The sequence below is a fragment of the Pteropus medius genome, unplaced genomic scaffold, assembly GCF_902729225.1.
Source record: "Pteropus medius unplaced genomic scaffold, Ma_sr-lr_union100, whole genome shotgun sequence".
Classification (NCBI taxonomy): Eukaryota; Metazoa; Chordata; class Mammalia; order Chiroptera; family Pteropodidae; genus Pteropus; species Pteropus medius.
This window is the reverse complement of record NW_024354499.1, coordinates 14,503,356-14,523,609: the sequence shown is the minus strand read 5'-3', so window position 1 is coordinate 14,523,609 and position 20,254 is coordinate 14,503,356. Positions and strand designations below refer to the sequence as shown.

Here is a 20,254-nt window from a genome sequence, read left to right as displayed (position 1 = left end):
GGTGCATCTCTGTCAAGCCAGTATTTCCTCAGCTGCCCTAATAAAACATTGCAAGGCAGCTTCCACATGACGTATGCTCACCAAGCAAAAGTACAACTTCCTACTACTGTGTAGAAGTCTGCCTTGTCACTTTGTAGGCACATTGCATCACGTATTAGGGTGATGAGTCCAGGGCCACCACGGGGCTGCCAGAAATGCCTGGACTGCTGTCAGGAGTACTCATGGGCTCTGGTTCTTATCCTGCTTCCATTTCATCCTGGGCAAGCTGTTTTTCCTTGTCTAGGACTTAGTTCATTCTTTTGTATGATGGGTATGTGGCTGGAATGTCAAAGAGGCTAGATAGCTAATGAGGGGGAAATGGAGCAGTCCCACTCTGGAGGGCATGACCCAGGGGTAGTGGGGGGCGAGAGCAAGGAGGGAGCTGTGTAAGCCTGGACCACAGTCTTGGAGGCCTGGCAGGACTGCAGCTGTCTGGAACAACAGGGCCCCAGGAAGGTGCAAGGCTTGTCTTAGAGGAAAACACTTGGGACCTTTAACCCAGAACAATTCTTTTATTCAAAAACTGCTGGTATGTGAATTTTCTTCCCTCAGCAGGCTAGAAAACCATCTCTGATGGGAACTGCACAGTCTCTATGGGGCGAGTCCAGCTGGTGGGCAGTTAGGATGGACGACAATGGAGATACCTAGCCGAAGGCCCTGTTCTATATCTTACTGGGAAGGAGGGATGGGGAGAGAAGAGAGAGGAATAAATGCGAGGCCAGAAACCCCAGAGGGGCCCTGGTACTGGCCTGGTGAATGAAGATTAAAGCCAGCCCAGATGCAGCCTTGGGCAGCTTGCTCTGGTTCATGCTGCCCCCTGTTGGCTGCTGCCACTGCTGCCTTCTCCCTTCCGATTCTAACTACTATAATGTCCGTCTGGTCCCTGTCCTATGCCATCAGAGGCCTGAAAGCCCTGCTGCCCAGGAGTCAGAATTCTGGTGCCTCTACTTGGGTATGTCCTTCATTGTGAGGACATGTGGGACACCCAGATGAGGCTGTCCCACCTTACAATTGAGATTACCTGGAACCCAACTTGGTAAGCTATAGCTCAACTAAGGTCCTAACAAAGTTCTTGCTCTGGAGACAGGTCTGCGGGGTCAAGTCTAACTGCACCTGATGTCTCATGGGGACGAGGGTCCTCTGCTTCCCCGACCAGGACCAGGAGCTTCCTACATCCCTTCTGCTGAGGCAGGAAGGGGCTTGGCCCAGCCAGGGTGTTCCTGACAGGGTGGGCCATGTGCCCTCCGAAAGCCCTGGTGGCCCAACCTTTAAGTCTTCCTATGTCAGTCCCTGGGGTTGGTCAGATCAGCCATGTGCCTTCAGATGAATGTGGTGGCAGGTCACACACGCCTGTGAAAGTGAGATCCTTGGAGTGAGGGGCCTGTGGCTCATAGCACTTCTGTGTTCCCAATAAGGAGGCCTGCCCCTTTGACACTCCAGCCAAGTAGCTCTCCAGGGTCTTGAGCAGCCGCCGTGGGCTCTTCTTGGCCAGCAATTCCACGTCTGGAATAGAGCATTGGGGTACAGAAGGCTCGAGTGGGCTTTGGGCTGCAGAACAGTCGGGGCCCAGCAGCTCTAGGAAGTACCCCCAGCCCAGAGCCTATGGAGAGAAGGTAAAGGAGTCGTCTTAGATGTAGAGCACACCAGAGAGGGAGATCAAGGAACCAGACAGAGCCACAGGGAGCCCACACTTTACCCTGTCCAGGACTGCTGGAATTTTGAATAGAGTTCAACTGCTGGACCCAGCTTTCAACTCAGAAAATAATATCACCATAGGTATAATGCCAGAAAGGGAGGAGAGGGGTGGCGGAGAAAGGGACTAGCAGGCTCCAGAGGCTGGGCGGGAAGGGAACTGCAGCCCAAACCAGTCTGGAACCACCCTGAGGTCCCTGAGCCTGGGAATACCAGTTTAGGAGCTAGGCCTCCCCAGAAGAAAGAGCATACCTTTGAGGACAAAGCCTGAGTCTGAGATGGTCTTCTGCTGCGTCCTCCAGATGTGGGCGAGGTGGAGGAAAGTGGCGGCATAGAAGCTGTTCACCACTGGGATCACCTTCTGCTGCCGATTACACTCCCTGCAGGACAAGGGAGGTGACCTGCTCAGCAGCGGACAAAGGTTGACACCTGGGTGACCCCCCACTCCTCCAGGGAAGCCATTCCCCAGGCAGCCATCACATCCGAGGTCAGGGTTGGGGAGGAGAGATGGGCTGGGAGACTGGTGAACGGGGACTTTGCCTAGGCTCCCCAGGAGCCAGCAGGTGAGGATGAAAGCTGGGGAGAATGCAGCAGGGATGGGAGGGAACCAGGCTCTGCTGGGCCACTCAGTGTGGGGTGAGCAGTGTGGGGACTCACCTGGAGAGACACTCCTCCCTTAAGGCCTGGATTGCAATGCGGGTGATATTCACAGACATCAAACAGAAGGGGAATTGCTGGAATGGAAGTGGCCCCAGGTCAGTGGCCACCCAGGCCATGCCTTTTGTGTCTCCCATCTTCTACAACCTAGCCTGGCCTGCAGGCGGTAACAGTAGCTATAGCCCAGAGGCAGCAGCCAATATTACGGATGCTTACATTTAATTTTCACAGTGATCTTTTTCCCATCTTACAGTTGAGGACCTTACAGATCAGTGACCTTAAATAACTTTCCTAAGGCAGTGGAACCAGGATTCCAGCGGAGGTTAATTCACTCCAAAACTGGTATGCGTAACTCGTGCTAGTTCTCTCGCCTCTTCAGCATCCGACCCATTAACTCCCCTTGGCCTTCATCAGACTCACCTGTATGCCACCCATGGACCACATCACTCCTTGGGATTAGGATGATCACAAGGGAAATAAGGCCCAGTTATCTAACAAACTCCCTTTCTGGTTATCTGACTGCTCATAAGCACTTCATCTCAAAGCAGAGAAGGTGCAAGTAGGCGGGAAGTCCACCTTGACTTGTTGGCACACCCCACCTCTCAGCAACATGGAGCCTGAGAACCAGCAGTGGAGGTTGAGAACAAGCTCCTAAGAGGGGGCGGCGTGGAGGCCAGCTGGGGCACTTCACCAGGATGGGCCTCAGAACCCCCTGGGATCCACGCCAAAGCTTTACTTTTGGAGGAGCAAATTCCTTCCTATTTGATAACAAAAAGAATACCAAGCAAATGAAAAGAGGCTTTTTCCAGGGAGTTTACAAATATCACATGCTAATTTCCACTGTGGCACATACACAAGGACACCCACTGACAGGGACACACAGATGAATGCATTCTTTATTAGTTTAAAACAAGAGCCAAAGTCGGGCTCTTGCCTGAAGAGGGAAGCTCTATTACATTATGATGTAGACCTGTGCTGTCCAGTAAGGTAGCAACTAGCCGCATGTACCTATTTAAATTTAATTAAAAAGTAAATAAAATTTAAAATTCAACTCCCTAGTCATCCTAACAGTATTTCAGGCACTCGATAGCCACATGGGCTCAGTAGCTACTGTATTGGGCAGTGCAGGTCTAAAACATCTCGGCCACTGGAGAAAATTCTATTTGACAGCACCGAACTGTGGAGGGCCTTTTTCTCAAGGTCTTACACGACACTTGGATTCCAAATCCTGGCCTTGCCACCTGCTAGCTGTGTGTCCTTAGTAAGGCAGTCCAAATTCTGTGAGACTCAGCTTTCTTCTCTTTCAAAACCAAAAAGGAAATAAACTTTGAGTGCTGTGCAGAAAAGAGTGAGCACAACAGGCCTGAGACTGCTGCCTGGAGAAAGACCTGCTTACAAGGTTAGCCCTTGGCGAGCATCTGGGAACGTATGGAGTCCCACCATTCCCTCGGGATAACTTCCTGTGCCTACACCCTCTGTGCAAATAATATGGTTTACGCTGAACACCTGCTTTCCCTCTGTGATTCTGGAATTTTGGTACGTGCTAGACACATGGGGTCTACATGACCAGCCCGCAATAAAAACCTTGGGTACTGAATCTATAATGAGCCCCCCGGTTGGCACCATTTCACGTGCTGCACAATTTGATGCTGGAGGAATTAAGTGTGTCCTATGTGATTCCACTGGGAGAGGATTCTTGGAAGCTTGCACCTGGTTTCCTATGGATTTTGTTCCCCGCACTGCTTCCCTTTGCTGATTTTGCTTTGGCTGTACTAAATCACAGCTATACGACCATATGCCAAGTCTCGTTAGTCTTCCCAGTGAATCATAGAACTTGGGGGGTTCTTGGGGACCCCGATGCAAGTGCCATACTGGGCAGAGTCCAGACACTAATCATTACAGAAACTCTATGAGATAGATTTTATTATCCACACTTTACATTTTCTGTTATCTCATAATCTGCCTCACAGGGTTGCTCTGAGGAGTAATTTAGATCACATATACAAAACAGTAAGCACGGCGTCAGCCTAAATAGGTGCTAACAAACATTTACAATTATTATCTTTGCCTCAGTGTGTGTGGCTGAGGTCAGAACCAATGCATTTATATCTTCATGTATTGCCTATTTAATTATCACATGTATCTACATAATATGGCTCCTTCCCTTGATTTTTTTCAGTCTAAAAATAAATATGGGAACAAGAATATGGTAGCAATATAATTAACAGAGGATTTAAACCTAGTGTTCATTCACTCTTGGGAACATTCTTATAAAACCCACTTATTAAAAAGCAGTGAAAAACTAGAATTTAGATCTAAATGTCTCCTTTCCTTCAGCAGTTCCCTTGGACCTGAAAAGTGTCCCTTTGAGCTAAAATACTATGCTGAGGCTGTGTTAAGGGAACTGACTAAAAGCAGAAGAAATAAGATCTGGACACTTTTGAGTTTTCATTTAAAATTTCATTTCTCTTCAGGCCTCATATTTGGGCTTAAATACCTCCAAATACTGAAGCAGGAAGACCAGATTGTCTTTGGTGGCTGCTGCTAACATGGCTCCACCTCTGGAGATTCCAGTTCAGTAGCTCAGGGGACAGTCCTGAGCATCCACATCCCCCCAGGAGACTCTGAAGTGTGTTTGCTGGTAAGGAGCCTGTCACTAGCTAGCTGTCAGGAGATGTGGGTCCCAGTCCCGGCTTCACTTAACGAGCCACCCAGCTTTGCACAGAAACACTTTACCTCTCTGATCCTTTCATTCCTTCACCTTATAAAGGAGATTTATAAGGATCATCTCTGCCCTACCTCTTTGCAGGCTTGTCACGTTGATGGAATGAAATAATGGATGGAAATTGCATGGAAAGCTATACAAATTGTTGGACATGAGTAAATATTAGTATAAGGCGCTTCCGTGCTTGCCAGCAGTTAGCCTGATGTGGCCTGCCTCTCTTGGCTGCAGCACTCCTCAGGACAGCGTGGGCTAAGCGGTTCTACGCTGCTGGGGTTCATGGGCATCCTGGGGTCCCTCTAGAGGTTGTAGTTTTTGGCCAATTTCTCTTTAGCAGGATGCACCACAGATACCTGAAACTTTAGCTCTCCCCTTCAGAGAGAAACAGGGCTGGCTGCTGGTAAGACTGTGTCCCCCAACTGTTACTTCGATCTCAGACATGCCTCCTGGAAAACTGTGTGCTCAAGATTCATAAGCATTTGAGTTCATGTTTTACTTTAAAACCTTGGAATTACTAATACTTCAAGGATTTATAAAGCTGGAAGAGACATTAGAATTTAGGCCAAACCCCTTATTTCATGAAAGAGCAAACTGAGACCCAGAGACTTGCCTCAAATCATAGCTAAATAATAATACTGCAGATGAAACTAGCATCTAGCTTCCTGACACTTACATCAGCCCTCTTATTTTACTAAGCTACTCTTCCTTCATATTTTCTGACATTCATATTGTGAAGTAAATATAAAAATCTCCAGTAAATTCCACCAAGGCCAGCAGCTGAAGGGATAAGAAACAGATTGGTCAAAGTGGTCAGTCAAAGATCAAGTACCCTGTATTTCCTCATCTTGCTGTTCCCTCTGCCTGGGACACTCCTCCCTCAGATATTTGCATGGTTTGTGCCCTCACTTCATTCCAGCCTGTTCTTGAAAACAAATGAGGGATTCTGAGTTGGCAATAACCCTCTACCCTGGCTTTCATATTTCTTCAGGAAGGTCTTACAAGTCTTCATAAATCACAAGAAGGGAGAAACTGAGATCAGAGATAATTTGTAGGAAATCATTAGTTGTGGGACCTTGGGCAAGCCATTTCCCCTCTCTGGGTCTCCATTTCCCAATCTCTAAAATGAGGGCCCGATCAGTGAATGCTGAGCTACTTCTCAACCTCTGGGAGGCTGTTACAACAAAGCAGTGTTGCTTCAACAGACTGCATCGTTACATAAGCTAACTGGTACAGTTCTTGAACTTGACCCAGACATACTACCCTGAATCATAAAGATCACAGAATATGCCTATTCTCAACCTGTGGAGTCCTGATATATCTCAAGACCAGACACTCATGAAGTCCCACTCTTGCCTCCTCCAGTGCTTCCTGGAATAGACAGACATATGTGAAGCCTTAAGATTTAATGACTGTTTTTCCCCAAAAGATAGAGATATTCAGTAAATGTTAGAAATGAAAAACTGCCCAGGTGGCAGGAACTGTATGATTATTTGTTTTGTACTCAGAAAGTTTTGGATTCAAGAGATTTACTGTACTAATGTGTGTGTGTATGTGTGTGTGCACAGCACACACAAATATGTATTTAACTGATTTTAAAAACATAAGATGCATCTTATATAAGATGTATTATATATAAGATACATAAAATGTATTTTTACTCATGGAAATCAAAAGTTACTTTGATAAGTAACACTCACTGAATAACTAATAACTAATGTGCTTGGCTCTTTACATAGTTTATCTTCAATCTAGAGTAATTCTATAGGGTTGAATGATGTTCGCATGTCACAGAGGAAAAAACTGAGGTCCTGAGAATTAAGGATATAACGTGGCCAACAACACTGTTATTGCAACAGTCTGTTTTTGCAACTCAAGATTGCCCAACTTCAACCCTCTAAGGTAAAATGATCTGATGAAAATGCTGTAGGTCTGACCTTCAGCCACTCATTCTCGGGCTCCTCTCTCAGGCAGAATCAAAGCGCACCCACCTTCCTGTTCTCTGTGCAGGGCTACTGAGACCTCTTCCTATCAGAGTTGGGAGTGAACCAGTGACATATACGTATATAACAAGCTCTGGCCACTGACAGGGGCTTAGACACAGTGAGATCTTAATAGCAGTGAGAACACTGAGTGCTCAGATCTTGGTTTCTAAATATCATTCTCCAATTAAAGGAACAAGAGCTCCTTGGAGAAGTGGTTGAGTTCAGGGCTGGAAAATACAAGATGAGCCTAGATGATCTTTTGGTGTTTAGAAAGTTAAAAAGTGCTCAAAAAATGGATAGGGCATGTTGAAAGGGCACAGGTGCCAACCTGAAAGAATTCTTAAAATAGCCAAAGATGGAACAATTTGAACGACAAAATAAATAATGATAGTGTTGGGTTATAACTCATAGAAGAAAATAAATATCCATGAGTCCACACAGATATAAAAACAATAAATAAAAACAAGAGAACAGATTATTCTTTCTTACAAAATTTATTAATTCTTACGGAATTAATAAATGTAGGAAGAAGGAGGAAAACAGAAAATCGCCATTGGAACAGTTTGAGAAGGAACAGGATATTTACATAGTTTCAAAGTATCTTCCTCGAGATAGTTATTAATTACAAAGGGAGAAATAGTAACTTTACAGTGGAGAAACCAACAGACATCACCTTAACCATGTAACCACGTAACCACGTGTTCAAGGTTAGCCACACCAGTAGTAAGACATGTTGACATTATGTGTTTCCAATATGAGGCACAGAGAAGGGCACATCATTTCTGTGTTCTGACCAAAAATGCATAACCTCAATCTAACATTTATATGACAAACAGAACTCTTCAACTTACTCTTTCCTTTCCACTGCAGTTGATGGCCATTCTATCCTTCTAGATGCTCAGACTAAAAATCATCACAGACTCCTTCTTCTTATACCCATATCTAATCCATTAGAAAAATATGTTGGCTCTACTCTCCTAAGCCCATACACTCAAGAGTCTACATCCGGCATCTGACCACTTCATACCATCTCCTATGAAAACACCCTGCTCCAAACCACCATCATCTCTAACTTGATAATAAAACCCTAGACTGTTCTCAACCTGGTGGCTGGTAGGATCCATTAAAAAATTTCAAGCTGGATCACGTACTCCAGGCGACTGAAAACCATCATTTCACTCAGAGTAAAATCAAAAGTCCTTATCATAGCCTACCAGACACTATGTCATCTGGTCCTATTACTCTATAACCTCTTTTCCTACTGCCCTCCTATCCTCCCATCCTCCTCCTGCACCAGCTGGCTTCCTGCCAGAAACAGGTCCTGAGAAGGTGCTGTAGCTGCTCCTTCTGCATGGAATGCTTGTCCCCCAGATATCAGCTTGGCTAACATCTTTCTCTCTTCAAGGCCTTGTTTAAGTCTCACCCTCTCATGAGAACTACCTTGACCCAACCCATAAATACTGTAACTCCCTCCCCACATTTTCCTAACCTTACCCCACTTGTTCTTTTACCTTAGCACTTATCATTTTCTAACATATTCTATAATTTATGTATCTATTATGCTTACTGTCTTGTCTTCTCTGCTAGAAGGATCTTTGTGTTGCTCATTGATGTATCTCAAGGACCCCAAACAATAAGTACCACAGGGAATGCTGAATAAATATTTGTTTAGTGAATGAATTCCAGGTCTCATGAACCTGGGATAGATGAATGTCAAGAGACAGGCAAATTTGTTTTCTAAAATGGAGGGACTACCACCATTTACTACCTGGGAAAACCACCAAAGCCAACTCCAGAGAGCGGGCTTGGGCAGAGACTGAGGGCTACAAAAGCCACTTCTGGCCTACCAGTAAATCTACGTGTCACCTGACCATCAGAGGCACGCCTTCCCCTTTGGGTGACACAAGGCTGACTCTCCTCCTTCAGGGTCAGGGACCTCCTCAGAGAGGGTGGTGAGGCAAAACACTAACACCACAGTTGTAGCTGGTGCTCGTGTACATAATCTCAATGAATTTTCCCAACCATCCAGCTTCAAGTTTCCATAATTTCCATTCTACAGATGAGGAAGCCAAGGCCCTCAGGAGTTGAGGCAATGCTTGAGACACACGCTAATGAGTAGTGGAGCTCAGATTCCAGTGCTGACAGGGGAAGACCATTCCTGGTTTGCCTCAGCCGTCCTGAGAGCCCTCAGCCATTACAGATTATCTACCCGTGAGGCCCGCCTAGCCACTCAGAAGAGCCCTGCACCCAGGTCCTAGCTCCACTGCCCTCTTTGCTGGCTTCCCACCAAAGCCCCACCTGGATATGGTGACGGGACAGACGGAAAATCTCCTGGGCCATCAGCAAGGTTTTGGAGTCCATCACCAGGTACAACAGATGCAGGAGGGCAAGGAAGCCTGCTCCTCTCAGGTCTGTCGCTGGATTTGCTCCTATAACAGAAACCGTGAGAAAACTGAGGGTGACAGGGAACAATACGTAATGAAATCCCTGCTCCTGTGAGCTTCAACAACTTGGTTACAGGCCAAATGGAGAGGCTCTACTTCCTTTGAGTGTCATAAAGTAGCTCTTGGCTCTGTCAGGGAAGTCAGAAAAGTGGGGGGCTGCGACTGTTATCCCTTCCCGGTGCTAAGAAGCCCCTCATCTCCTCTGGTGGTGTCAGTAGAGGTAAAGTGGTTGTCAGTGGAGGCTACATGAGAACAGTAACGAGGCACCCCTGCCCCAAGCAGGGTATCAGGGTTTCCACCTCCACCTGGCGGTATCAGGGTTTCCACCTCCACCTGGCAGTAACAGGGTGACCTTTCCCTTCCTCCAATGGCTCTATGTTAGAGGAGGCTTGCTAAATAAAAGATTTAAAAAAGACCCAGAATGTCATTGCATAATATCCAAAATGCCCTGGACACAATAAAAAAGTCGCTCGTTACATCAAGAACTAGGAAAGTCTCAATTTGAATGAGAAAAGACAATCAGTAGATAGCAACACTGACAACACAGAGATTGAAATTATCTGATAGGGATTTTAAAATAGCTGTTGTAGGCAGATAATGGCCTCTCCAATGATTTCCCCAAAACATATGACTACATAATGTTGCATGCCAAGGGGGAATTAAGAGTGCAGGTAGAATTAAGGTTGTTAATAAGCAGATAGGAAAATTATCCTGGATTACCTGTGTGGACCCAATATAAAAATTGAAAGAGGGTGGCAGAAACACAGAGTCAGAGAGAGATGTGAAAACAGAATCAGGCTCAGAAAGATGCTATGGAGGAGGAGAAATGCAGGTAGCCTCTAGAAGGTGAAAAAATAAGTAAACCGATTCTGTCCTAGAGCCTCCAAAAAAGAATGCAGCCCTGTTGCCACCTTGATCTTACCCCAGTGAGATCTAGTTTAGACTTCTGAATGACAGAACTAGAAGATAATAAATTTGTGTTGTTATAGCCACTCAATTTGTGGTAATTTGTTGCAGCAATGTGTCATCATGGTAATGTCTTTGATAAGCCATTACCAACAAACTTAGAAAAAATAAAGAAACATAAAAGTCTCAGTAGAGAAATATCAGATATAAGGAACTGAATAAAAACGTTAGAACTGAAAAACATAGTAACTAAAATTAAAAACTCACTGGAAGGGGAAATGAAGCCATTCTCAGACAAAGGAAAACTAAGAGAATTTATCACCAGTGGACCTACCTTAGAAAACGGCTAAAGGAAGTTCTTAAAACAGAAAGAAAATGATGAAAGAAGGAATATCAGAAAGGAAGACATAATAGTGGAAATAGCAAATATATGGGTAAACACAATAGACTTTGTTTCTCTTGAGTTTTAAAAATTGCTTAATGGTTGAAACAAAAATCCTAACACTCGTGATTTTCAATATACATAGAGAAAATATTTAAGACAATTATAATATACCAGAGGGAGGGTAAAGGGACTTAAAGCACATTGTCCATACCAATAGACTATCAATTATGGATATACGAAGTTTCCTTTTTATATTAAAATATTTTCTTATTCTACACAAATATAATTTGATATGATTTTGAAAAAGAGCACAATTCAAAACCAGGTGTAATCATTTTCACTCAAAAAATAAAATATAAAAAAATTTTCATCAATATTAATGGAAAAGAGGAAAAAGAAAAACTAGATTCCTAATCACATCTCTCCAATGCTTTCCATCTCACTTAGAGTAAATGTTTTACAATGGCCTGCAAAGCCACAAATGAACTGTTCTCCTTTCGCTCTCTTCTCCACTTCAGCTATCCTATTTCTCGGAGTTAAGCATCCTTCACTTCAGGGCCTTTGCACATGCTCCACTCTCTCTTCCTGAAATGCTTTCCCTCAGATATCCTGTCTCATAGTTCTGGCATGACAGGAAGAGGAGAATCTGGGCTCTCACTCTAACCGTGGAATCATGTCCAGGGAAAGAAGACGAACCATTCCTCTTACCCTGAAAGCCCAGATCTTCCCAGTGATCTCCGTAGAGGGCACAGTCAAACTTGGAGCCGGTCAGCTTCTTGTAGATGGTCTGGAGTACTCGGCCATGCAGTGGGTCTTGGCTATCCAGGCCACCTGCCCCAAAACACACCATGCTCTCTATTGGATTGCCTCTCAGAGAATGGTACAGTGAAGGCAGATCCAGACAATGTTCAAGACATCCTGTTCCCCCCTAATTTTACCCCTTGGCTCCTACTCCTTATCCCAACATGGGAAATGCAAGACCCTTGGGTTAGTCTTAGTAACAGGGTGGGTGAACAGTGCTCTGCCTGACCTCATATGCAGTGCTTGCTTTGTGGCGGCAACCACGCACTCACACTGAGCAATGGTCAGGACCAAGTCCCTTTCTTCACGGAGTCCCTGGTGAAGCTTTGGAGGCCCGAAGAGGCAGTGCCGGAGGGCAGCAAGCCCGGTTCTTCGAATTGTGGGCTGGATTCTTTTCTTGGGAGAAAAATGCAGGTAATGAATGCTGGGTTCACCTGCTTTAATGAACTTATGATCAGGCTCAGTACAGGGACTGTTCTTACAGAAAGAAGTAGTTCCCCAAGTTAAGTGGCTGGTCTCTGGGCAAGGAAGAGGGGGCGGAAGCTGTGAAGCGTCTGTGGAATCTATGGACACAGGCTCTTCTAGTTCCCAGGTGTTTTGTAAAGAGAAAGATGTCCCCAAGCATAGGCATTATCCATCAGCTGTCTACATTTGGTCCCATTAGCTATTCCACTGAGAGCCTAGGAGATTATAGAGATGGCTGAGTGTAGGGACTGCCCCTTGTGGTCTGACAAATATCAGACCGTGTTTCCCAGAAAGGCTGCTTCTACGCAGCCTTTGTATGTCTATGTCTTTCTGTAAAGGACATAATTTATAAAGGCTAGTAGCACTCTCAACTTCCAGGATGAGACACAGACAGTGGGGATGGGAGTTTAATGGAGACTTTTTGGGCGCTAGACAGCTGTGTGGGGTAGCTAGAGCCTTCCATCCATACTGACTTCTCACTGCTCAAGGCCATTGCCAGAGGTCTTAGAATATACTGATTTGGGTAGCTTCTGGCAACCTGATTCCTGTCTTTTCAAGCTCTCTTGAGCCAGGCTTTAGGTGTAAGATCTGAAATCACATTCCTCGAAACTTAATACTGGTCACTCAAGATGCCCCAAATAGGTTGCTAGCTTTTATTCTCCGCAATATTTATTTTTTTTCCAGACCTACCTATTTTTTAAATTCCCAGATGGCTCTGGCACCTTGAGGGAATGGAAGATTTTCCCAAATTAGCCATGAATTACTCTGCTCTCTGGACAGGCTGCCTTACTTCCCCAAGGAACTACTTAGCATTTGATTCCAGACCTTCCATTCCTAAGAAGGAAGAGAAAGGCCACCAGGGCCCTGAAAGGCCACAATCCCAGAAAGGCCACCAGTACCCTGCACAAACACACGGGTCTTTGGCTACCTATGACTCCGTGCCCCAAGATTTCTTGGGTGAGATAGGGCCCTCAACTGGAAGCTTCCATCTTGCTTGCCCAGTGCCCTTCCCTGGTGGGATAGAAACCTGGTTCCTGGGAAGGTGCTTTGCTTGAGATCCCAAACCTCCCTACTGTCATACCTTGAAGGAGGAGAGATCCACAGTCTGGAAATGCTGCAGCGCCTCACCGAAGGAGATTAGCTGCACAGGCTGGTCTGAGCTGGCTTGGCTCCCTGTGGTGAGAAGGAAGGCACCCTGGGATTAACAGTAGTTACTGTGTCAGCAAACATTTCCCGAGGGCCTTTCTCACTTCTAAGCCCAGAACTGGCTTCCAGCTGTAAACATCAGACACCCTAAATGATGACCAACCCTATTTCAAGGAAGTGGCATCACTTGCTGGGCCAACGCTCTTTTCAGACCAGGCTTTTCAGAAGCTTGCTAGACTGACCTCTGCAGTGAGCAGGGACAGACCTGGCCCTAAGGGGCTCCTTAAATTCCACTCATCTGTGAGGGGGCAAGTCATTGCTTAGAGGAGGCACTCATGCAGGAGGGTGCCACAGGTTTGCCTAGTGGTCTTTCCTAATTTCTACTTTGCCCTTTCTCACACCCTCTCCATCCTTTGTGACAGTCCATAGGGAATTAACTTATCAGTTAGCAATACAGGTGATAGCTGATACAGTCCACTGGAACATCTCTCCAGGAGCTCAAGTGGGGCTCAGGCTAGATATGGGTCCTAGTTCTGCTTTCCCACCGCTCTCAGAAAGGGATGTTAGATCATTGTTACCAAGCCCTCAGGGGCTTCCAGCAGATGGCTTCAGTTCTCACCTGTAGGGATTTCTTTGTACAGTAAACAACCTGCTCATCCTTATGCAGGGGCCCTGGCTGCCTGCCTCCATCCTTCTGCCTAACCTCATCACCCTAGAGGAGCTAACCCTGACCAAGGTCCTCCCTGTCTTCTCTCAGGGCTGGGTGGATGGCGGCCCTTTCTCCATGGCATTTACTCCCATTTCCTTCAGAATGTCACCATCTTTGGATCCGAAAGAGATTTTATTCTATGTCACACAGTTAAAATCAGAACACTCCTAATCCTAGAGTCAGGGAAACGTTAGCCTCACATGTGGACGGTGTCTTACTAGCAGCTTGTTGTAAGGAGATAGTGCCATTCTTGCAGTTACCTGTCTCTGGCTGGATGTTATCCACAGCTTCCCATTCTTCTTGGGCTCTGAGCACCTCTGTGCTCGTAACTGCAACAGCGAGAAAAGATGCCCCCCTGAGACCTCGGTGTCTGGATCACTGCCAGCCCCAGCTTTACCTGCCTGCCTTGGGTCTTGTTGCCCTCAGATACCCATTTTGCACGGCGCCAGAGCTCTGCTGGGAGCTCTGACTTGGGCTCCACCCAGGATCCAAGGGACTTGAAGGGGACCTTACCACTTGGCACCCATCCATTAGTTTCTGTTGTCAGGGCCCAGAGGATGCTGTGGTTCTTCAATTCTGAGATCTGTAGGAGCAGTGATCTTTAGTGTGAGGGTAGAATTCATGTCCCCCATACACACAAACACATCCCACCACTGTACTGAATGTCCTTGAAACTGCAGGCCAGAAGGATCTATCCTACCCAGATGGGTTGATTAAAGTCCATCTTAAAGAGAGGCACCTGGAGAACTCCAACTATGATGTAGAAGTTGGGTGATGTGGGGACCACATCCTATGTCCCCCTTGAATAGTAAACAAACAAAAATTCACACAACTCAACTAAGACTGTGGTGTGTCTCTAGTACTCCTGCTGCACTTTATATTCTGCTTCACTACAGCAATCATCTTAATAGATAGAGGTTGTTTGCTTGTTTGTGCCCCACACCCTTTCCCCTGAGGATGAGCTCTCGGAGGACAGGGTCTATGCCATCCTGTGTCATGGTTCCTAGCACCACATGGTAGCATGCAACACAAGCCTGCAATGGCAGGAGATACTAAGGTGCAGGCGACACGTACAGGAATTCCTCTGAAAGCCAGAAGAGCACCGCTGTCCTTGCCATACGGTGAAGAGTACCCAGCAGACACATTTTCAACCTGTAAGACAAATCAGAGTCAATCTCCCAGGCACATGTCAGTCTCCAAAGGCAACAGCTCAAATGTCACACCTTTTCCTAGTATCACACACACAAAATCTGGTTTTAAGAACTGGAAAAAGCTTAATGTTATCTCAAAAACTCTTACACAGATTTCCTGGCTCCATGAAAGGTCTCAGGGTTCTGAGTAAGTAAAGTTCAGAGAGGTGGTTCCTCACTTTTGGCCTTTCTGCTCAGCCAAATCTTTCCCTTAGTAGAGCTTTAAAAAAAACCCCATCTGACCAACTTTTTGCAACTCACATCACAAAACAGGGCTAATTTTCTTAATATATTTAGAAGAAAAAAAAAAAAGTCCTACAAATCAATAAGGAAAAAAAAAACCCAGTTGAAAAACAGGCATAGATATGGACAGTTTACACAAAAGGAAACACAAATAGTTCTTAAACATATGAAAAAATGCTTAACCTTACTCTTGATAAGACAAATATCAAATAAAACTACTCTGAGATAGTATTTTTCACTTAGCATATTATCAAAGACCAAAAGTTTGAGAACACACTGTTTTGGCTAGAGTGTTAAGTTTTATAGCACGTTGGAGAGTAAATTGTTACCACTTCTATTGTTTGACAACACCTGACAAAATCACACCTGCTCTGCACATTTTGGGCCTACAATTGCATTCTAGGATTCATCTAACAGATATACTCATCTATATGCAAAATAAAATGCTTACAGTGTCATTCATAGTGGCACTGTTTGTTATCCAAAAGGGTAGAAAAACCCTAAATGTCTACCAATGAACTAATTAAACAAATGAAAGTATATCCACTCAATGAGATCCTATATAGCCATAAAGAATAAAAAAATGTTTTATGGACAATATGAAACAGTCTTCATGATACAGTGTGTGGGAAAGCAAAGGGCCAAGTATGTACACTATTTTACCATTTGTGTTTTTTAAAAAACATAAACATATTTGCTTGTCTCTGTAGAGATTATTTCCAGAATTATACCCAAGAAGTAGTAACGTTGCCTCCAACAGGAAAACTGGATAGCTAGGGGACAAGGGTAGAAGGTAATTTTTTTTCACTATGTGTACACCCTCTGTACTTTTGGGATTTGAACCATGAGAATATATCATTTTCTGTAAAATAAAATATTTAAAAAATGATCGAAAGAAAATAACTAATAAAGGAATCACTGCTTATGTCAAGGCCCTGGAATCCTAGATTATCTCATTACTCTAATCCCTCCTATATATTTTTGCCAATTAATAGTCCTTAAACTTTGATTTCTTTATGCTTGGGACACAAGAATGGACATCTAAACATACCATACCTGAGCCAACTCCTCCATAACTGGATGCCTAAGCACTAGTATTTCCCATCTTAATCCAATGAACACACTTTCTGCAGTTCCTCTCACCTCCACCCCTTGAGTCATGTCGTTTTCCTCCAGAATACAAACCCGGCTCCAACTTCTCTGAGTCCTCTATTCCTTTCAAGATCAGTTCCATCTCCTCAAGGTGGCCTATCTTATCAACTGGGCCTACAATGGTCTCTTGCTTCTCTAAAGTCTCATAGCCCTCCTGTATGTAGCATAAGTTCCTATGCAAAGGCCTATCTCTCCAATCAGATTCTGCTGCGTTGAGCGAAGGGACTTTCTTTTACACTTCTTTAATATTTCCCATATTCGTTCACATAGTATTAGGCACAAAGTATGTTCCCAAAAATATTTGGTGATTCATCATGAACAACTTCCTCCAGCAGTCTGTGTACTCTGGATTCATTTCATCCTTCCTTTTCCTCTCTAGCTCAGTCTTCTCCAGTGTCCAAAGGCTTCCCTTTGGGAAAAACAGTTCACCTGTCTTAGTACAGTGAAGAAAACATTCCTGAAAGGCTTTGTCCCAACTCCAGCCACTGAATCCTATAGGCTCCATTTAAGACCATTTCTGAGCAAGGTAGTGGGAAAGGTAAAGAACAAAAGGTTAGCTGCCAGGCTTGCGCAAAGACAGATCACAGTGAACCAAGATTCCTGAGGATAATCAGGCCAAAGCAATGTTTGACAGAGAAAGGGCCAGTAAGGAACAATCTAAATTGATGGAATACAAACTTTTGGAATAATCCCTCGTTGAGGTTCTCCTCCCACCCAAGCAAATCTAAACCCAAATCACATAACCCATTTAGAAAATAAGCTCTCAGGAAAAGCAAATGACGCAGAGGTGAACAGAAGCTTCTAATAGAACAAAGAGAACTTTAATGTGGGTTTTTCCTAAACATTTTCTTAAACATTAAGCTTCAAGTTCTCTTCATATATGCTGTCTCATTACTATCAACGATATATACAAAACCAACACCATTTTTTCCGAACGGAAGTGACTGCTTACCTGCCCATCTCTTGATTCTTTCTCATTATGGAAAGAGCAAGCTTTTTCATTCATGACTCAAAATCATTTGTTCAAGGTAGCTTTGTCCTTGGGCTCAGAAAGATTAATAAGGTCTGAGATTAGAAACTATGGGGAGAGCCAGAGATCCAACTGCTCTATCTCTGCCTTCCTTCTTGGCAGTCATTCAGACTTAGAGCAAGAAAACAGTCCCTATGTGCCATCACCAGGGTGCAGGAGGTTTCTGTGAGTACTGAAAAAAGTCCCTGGGGTCTCTGAAGCCTCGGCCCTGTAAAAACGAACAAACAAACAAACAAAAACTAAAACTAGTTTCATCATTCAGTTATGCCTCTGTTGAGGCTTTAAAAACCTTTAGGCAGCTGTAAATTTACCCTGAATAAATAAGCTGCTTAAGCCAAATGCCTACCTCTTATTACCTGTGACACTGGATGGAAAGAAGGGGACCCTGTAGGAGTCTGAGGGCTGAATTCTCAGTATCCAGAAGGCAGCAGCACCACTATAAGGGGTGGGGTCTGTTTCTGACAATGAAGTTAATGGGATCTGAGGCAATTTATCAAAGGGGTGAGGTTAATGGGTGGCACCTTGGTGGGTGGTCTTAGCTGAAGTGCTTAGGCTTTGCTTAGGTCTCAGATATAGGTTGGGTTGGGGGACTTATACTAGATCTGGCCCCTATGATATGGTAGAAACTAAATATGCAACACAATGCCTAGCCTTCTTCAGTTGTCACCGATATTGTACATGTTGCAGCTGCTTAGTCAGTTTGGCTCAGTCTTTCATTCCACGAGTCTACCTTAGGAAGAGGGCTGGACAGGCTCATACTTCATCATGGTGGAAATGGACATCATGGATACATACAACAAAAATCCAGATCATAATGAGCAGATGGTCTGCACACAACTGACAGTCATACTTCACAGATGACTAAGGAAGGACAGTAGCATTTCTATGAGGTCAGTCCTCCACTGTGAGAATATGATCTGGATTTCCTAAGAACTGGCTGCCAGCAACGAAATGGAATCTTTGTTGAGGGTAAGATGCACTGATTCCTAAAACCAAGAGCAGGAATATCTCCTGGATCTCGGGCTGGACATTTGGCTCCCTGTAATTTATTTTATTTTTTATTTTAATTATTTTTTTAATTATGGTGACATTGGTTAATGAAATCCAGTAAGTTTCAGGTGTACAATTCAACAGTAAGGCATATATATATATTGCATTGTGTTCACCGCCCATAGTTAGATTTCTTTCTGTCATCACATATTTGACCCCTTTTACCCCATCTACCCGCTACCTGCCCCCCACGCTCTGGTAACCACTAGTCTACTGTCCATGTTCAATGTAGCTCCCTGTAATTTAGAAAGGATGGCAGTGCCCCTTAGTCATGGCACCTCAGGAACAAGCTCTATGTCCTCTAGGTCCTCAGCATCTACCTCCCTTTTCCTCCCTCCTCTTTGACCTCCCTGACAGCATATGACAAAACACTCACACATCAGCCAACCTTAGGAAGGTGACAGGCAGGTATGTTAACAGTAATTTCAGGAAGGCCCATCTGTTACTGTGCATGAACTGAATCAAGCAGCGTAGAAGCATGAGCAGCTTTATACATCTACTAGTGCCTCTGTTCTGGCTGGAGTACTACTGGGGGGCTTCAATAGGGACTGATACTATCTGTATCCGAGAAAGAAAAGAGCAAATACTCTGTCAAAGGAGCAGGTATTTGAAGTTAAGTCACTCCACCAATATTAGGCAAGTTCCTGATAGCTGGACCTGAGGAGATGGTCTTCCTATAAATATGAAGATGGATCCTTTTCAAATCAAGTATTTATGGTGCATTCATTTTAGGTAAAGAGCTTCATTACAGAGTATAATTTTATAATTGCTTGCTGTAGCTTAAACTCTCTGAGTTGGTATTTAATTTAGACACTGGGTCCATACCTTAAATACAAATGAGCACATTAAGTATGACAGTTTTCTGATCCTTTCATCAGGCTTGTCATTGGGCCGCTCTCATCCCCTCACGGCTCCTACAGAGGGAGGTGCCATGGAGACCCAGCCAGAGACCTGGGGGTGTCAGCAGAGCCCCGTGGCAGGCAACACCATCCCAGGAGGACGTTGCGGCCAAACTATTGGCCAATTTGGGGTACACAGGGTCGAGCGATCGCCAGCTGCCATGCGCATATCTCCAGAGAAATCTCCATCCAACAACACAGCCAGCCAGCCAGCCAGCCAGCCAAGGCTGTGTGGGGGTTCCAAACGGAAACGTTCTCACTGCCTGGTGGGGGAAAACTGGGCTAAGCAACTTGCCTCAGGTCGTCCAGCGAGTCCACGGCCGAGCCCGAACCGGAACCCAGGTCTCCGGCCTCCCAGTCGGGGTTCTCTCTCAGTCCTCTCAGCCTTGCCTCGCCCCAGGGCCATCGTTTCCCCCCAACATTCCCCCTCCTCAGGACTCCGGGACTCGCCGGCCACGTCCCGAGTTCCCAGAGCTTTCCCACTGCGGTTTTGGGGGGCGGGCTGGCCCCTGCGCATGCGCAGAACTCTCCCGCGCAGCCGCTCCAGTCGAAGAGCGCAGCTCCCAGCAGGCAGTGGAGTCGCCGCGCGGCTTCCAAGTAAGTAGTGAGAGGCGGAGCGTCAAAGTGCGCTGGAGTCTGGGTTTCTGACCAAAAAGGCCAAGGCTGATCAATGGGCAAAGCTGTTTCCGCCTCCTGGCTGGGCAGGACGAACAAATTGGGCGGAGCCACGGCTATCAGGTTG

At 45.2% G+C, this 20,254-nt stretch overlaps 1 protein-coding gene across 4 annotated transcripts; it reads right to left on the bottom strand.

The window, feature by feature from the left end:
* Nucleotides 1-528: 528 nt before the first annotated feature.
* On the bottom strand, nt 529-20,179 carry ELMOD3 (ELMO domain containing 3). Of its 4 annotated transcripts, none has more exons than XM_039852497.1 (12): nt 19,439-19,717; nt 17,486-17,771; nt 15,023-15,100; nt 14,462-14,531; nt 14,209-14,277; nt 13,175-13,266; nt 11,901-12,024; nt 11,536-11,658; nt 9,391-9,521; nt 2,389-2,465; nt 1,984-2,111; nt 529-1,639 (listed from the first exon to the last, which is right to left on the bottom strand). In XM_039852497.1, the coding sequence occupies exons 2-12, from the start codon at nt 17,537-17,539 to the stop codon at nt 1,428-1,430; spliced, it is 1,158 nt and encodes a 385-aa protein (XP_039708431.1). In that variant the 5' UTR covers nt 17,540-17,771; nt 19,439-19,717; the 3' UTR covers nt 529-1,427. The 4 variants fall into 4 exon arrangements, with proteins under 4 accessions (XP_039708431.1, XP_039708432.1, XP_039708429.1 ...); XM_039852498.1 differs by having other exon boundaries at nt 529-1,542; nt 19,439-19,713; XM_039852495.1 differs by lacking the exons at nt 17,486-17,771; nt 19,439-19,717 and adding an exon at nt 19,808-20,179.
* Between the last annotated feature and the right edge of the window lie 75 nt (nt 20,180-20,254).

What these genes read in the sequence shown, in the direction of transcription:
- ELMOD3 (XM_039852495.1), bottom strand. Translation starts at nt 20,029, where the DNA reads ATGCGCAGGGGCCAGCCCGCCCCCCAAAACCGCAGTGGGAAAGCTCTG. An exon ending in TGGCTTTCAGAGGAATTCCT is followed by an intron (nt 14,532 to 15,022) that starts GTACGTGTCGCC and finishes CTGCTCCTACAG; the next exon opens with ATCTCAGAATTGAAGAACCA. An exon ending in TAATGGATGGGTGCCAAGTG is followed by an intron (nt 14,278 to 14,461) that starts GTAAGGTCCCCT and finishes TCGCTGTTGCAG; the next exon opens with TTACGAGCACAGAGGTGCTC.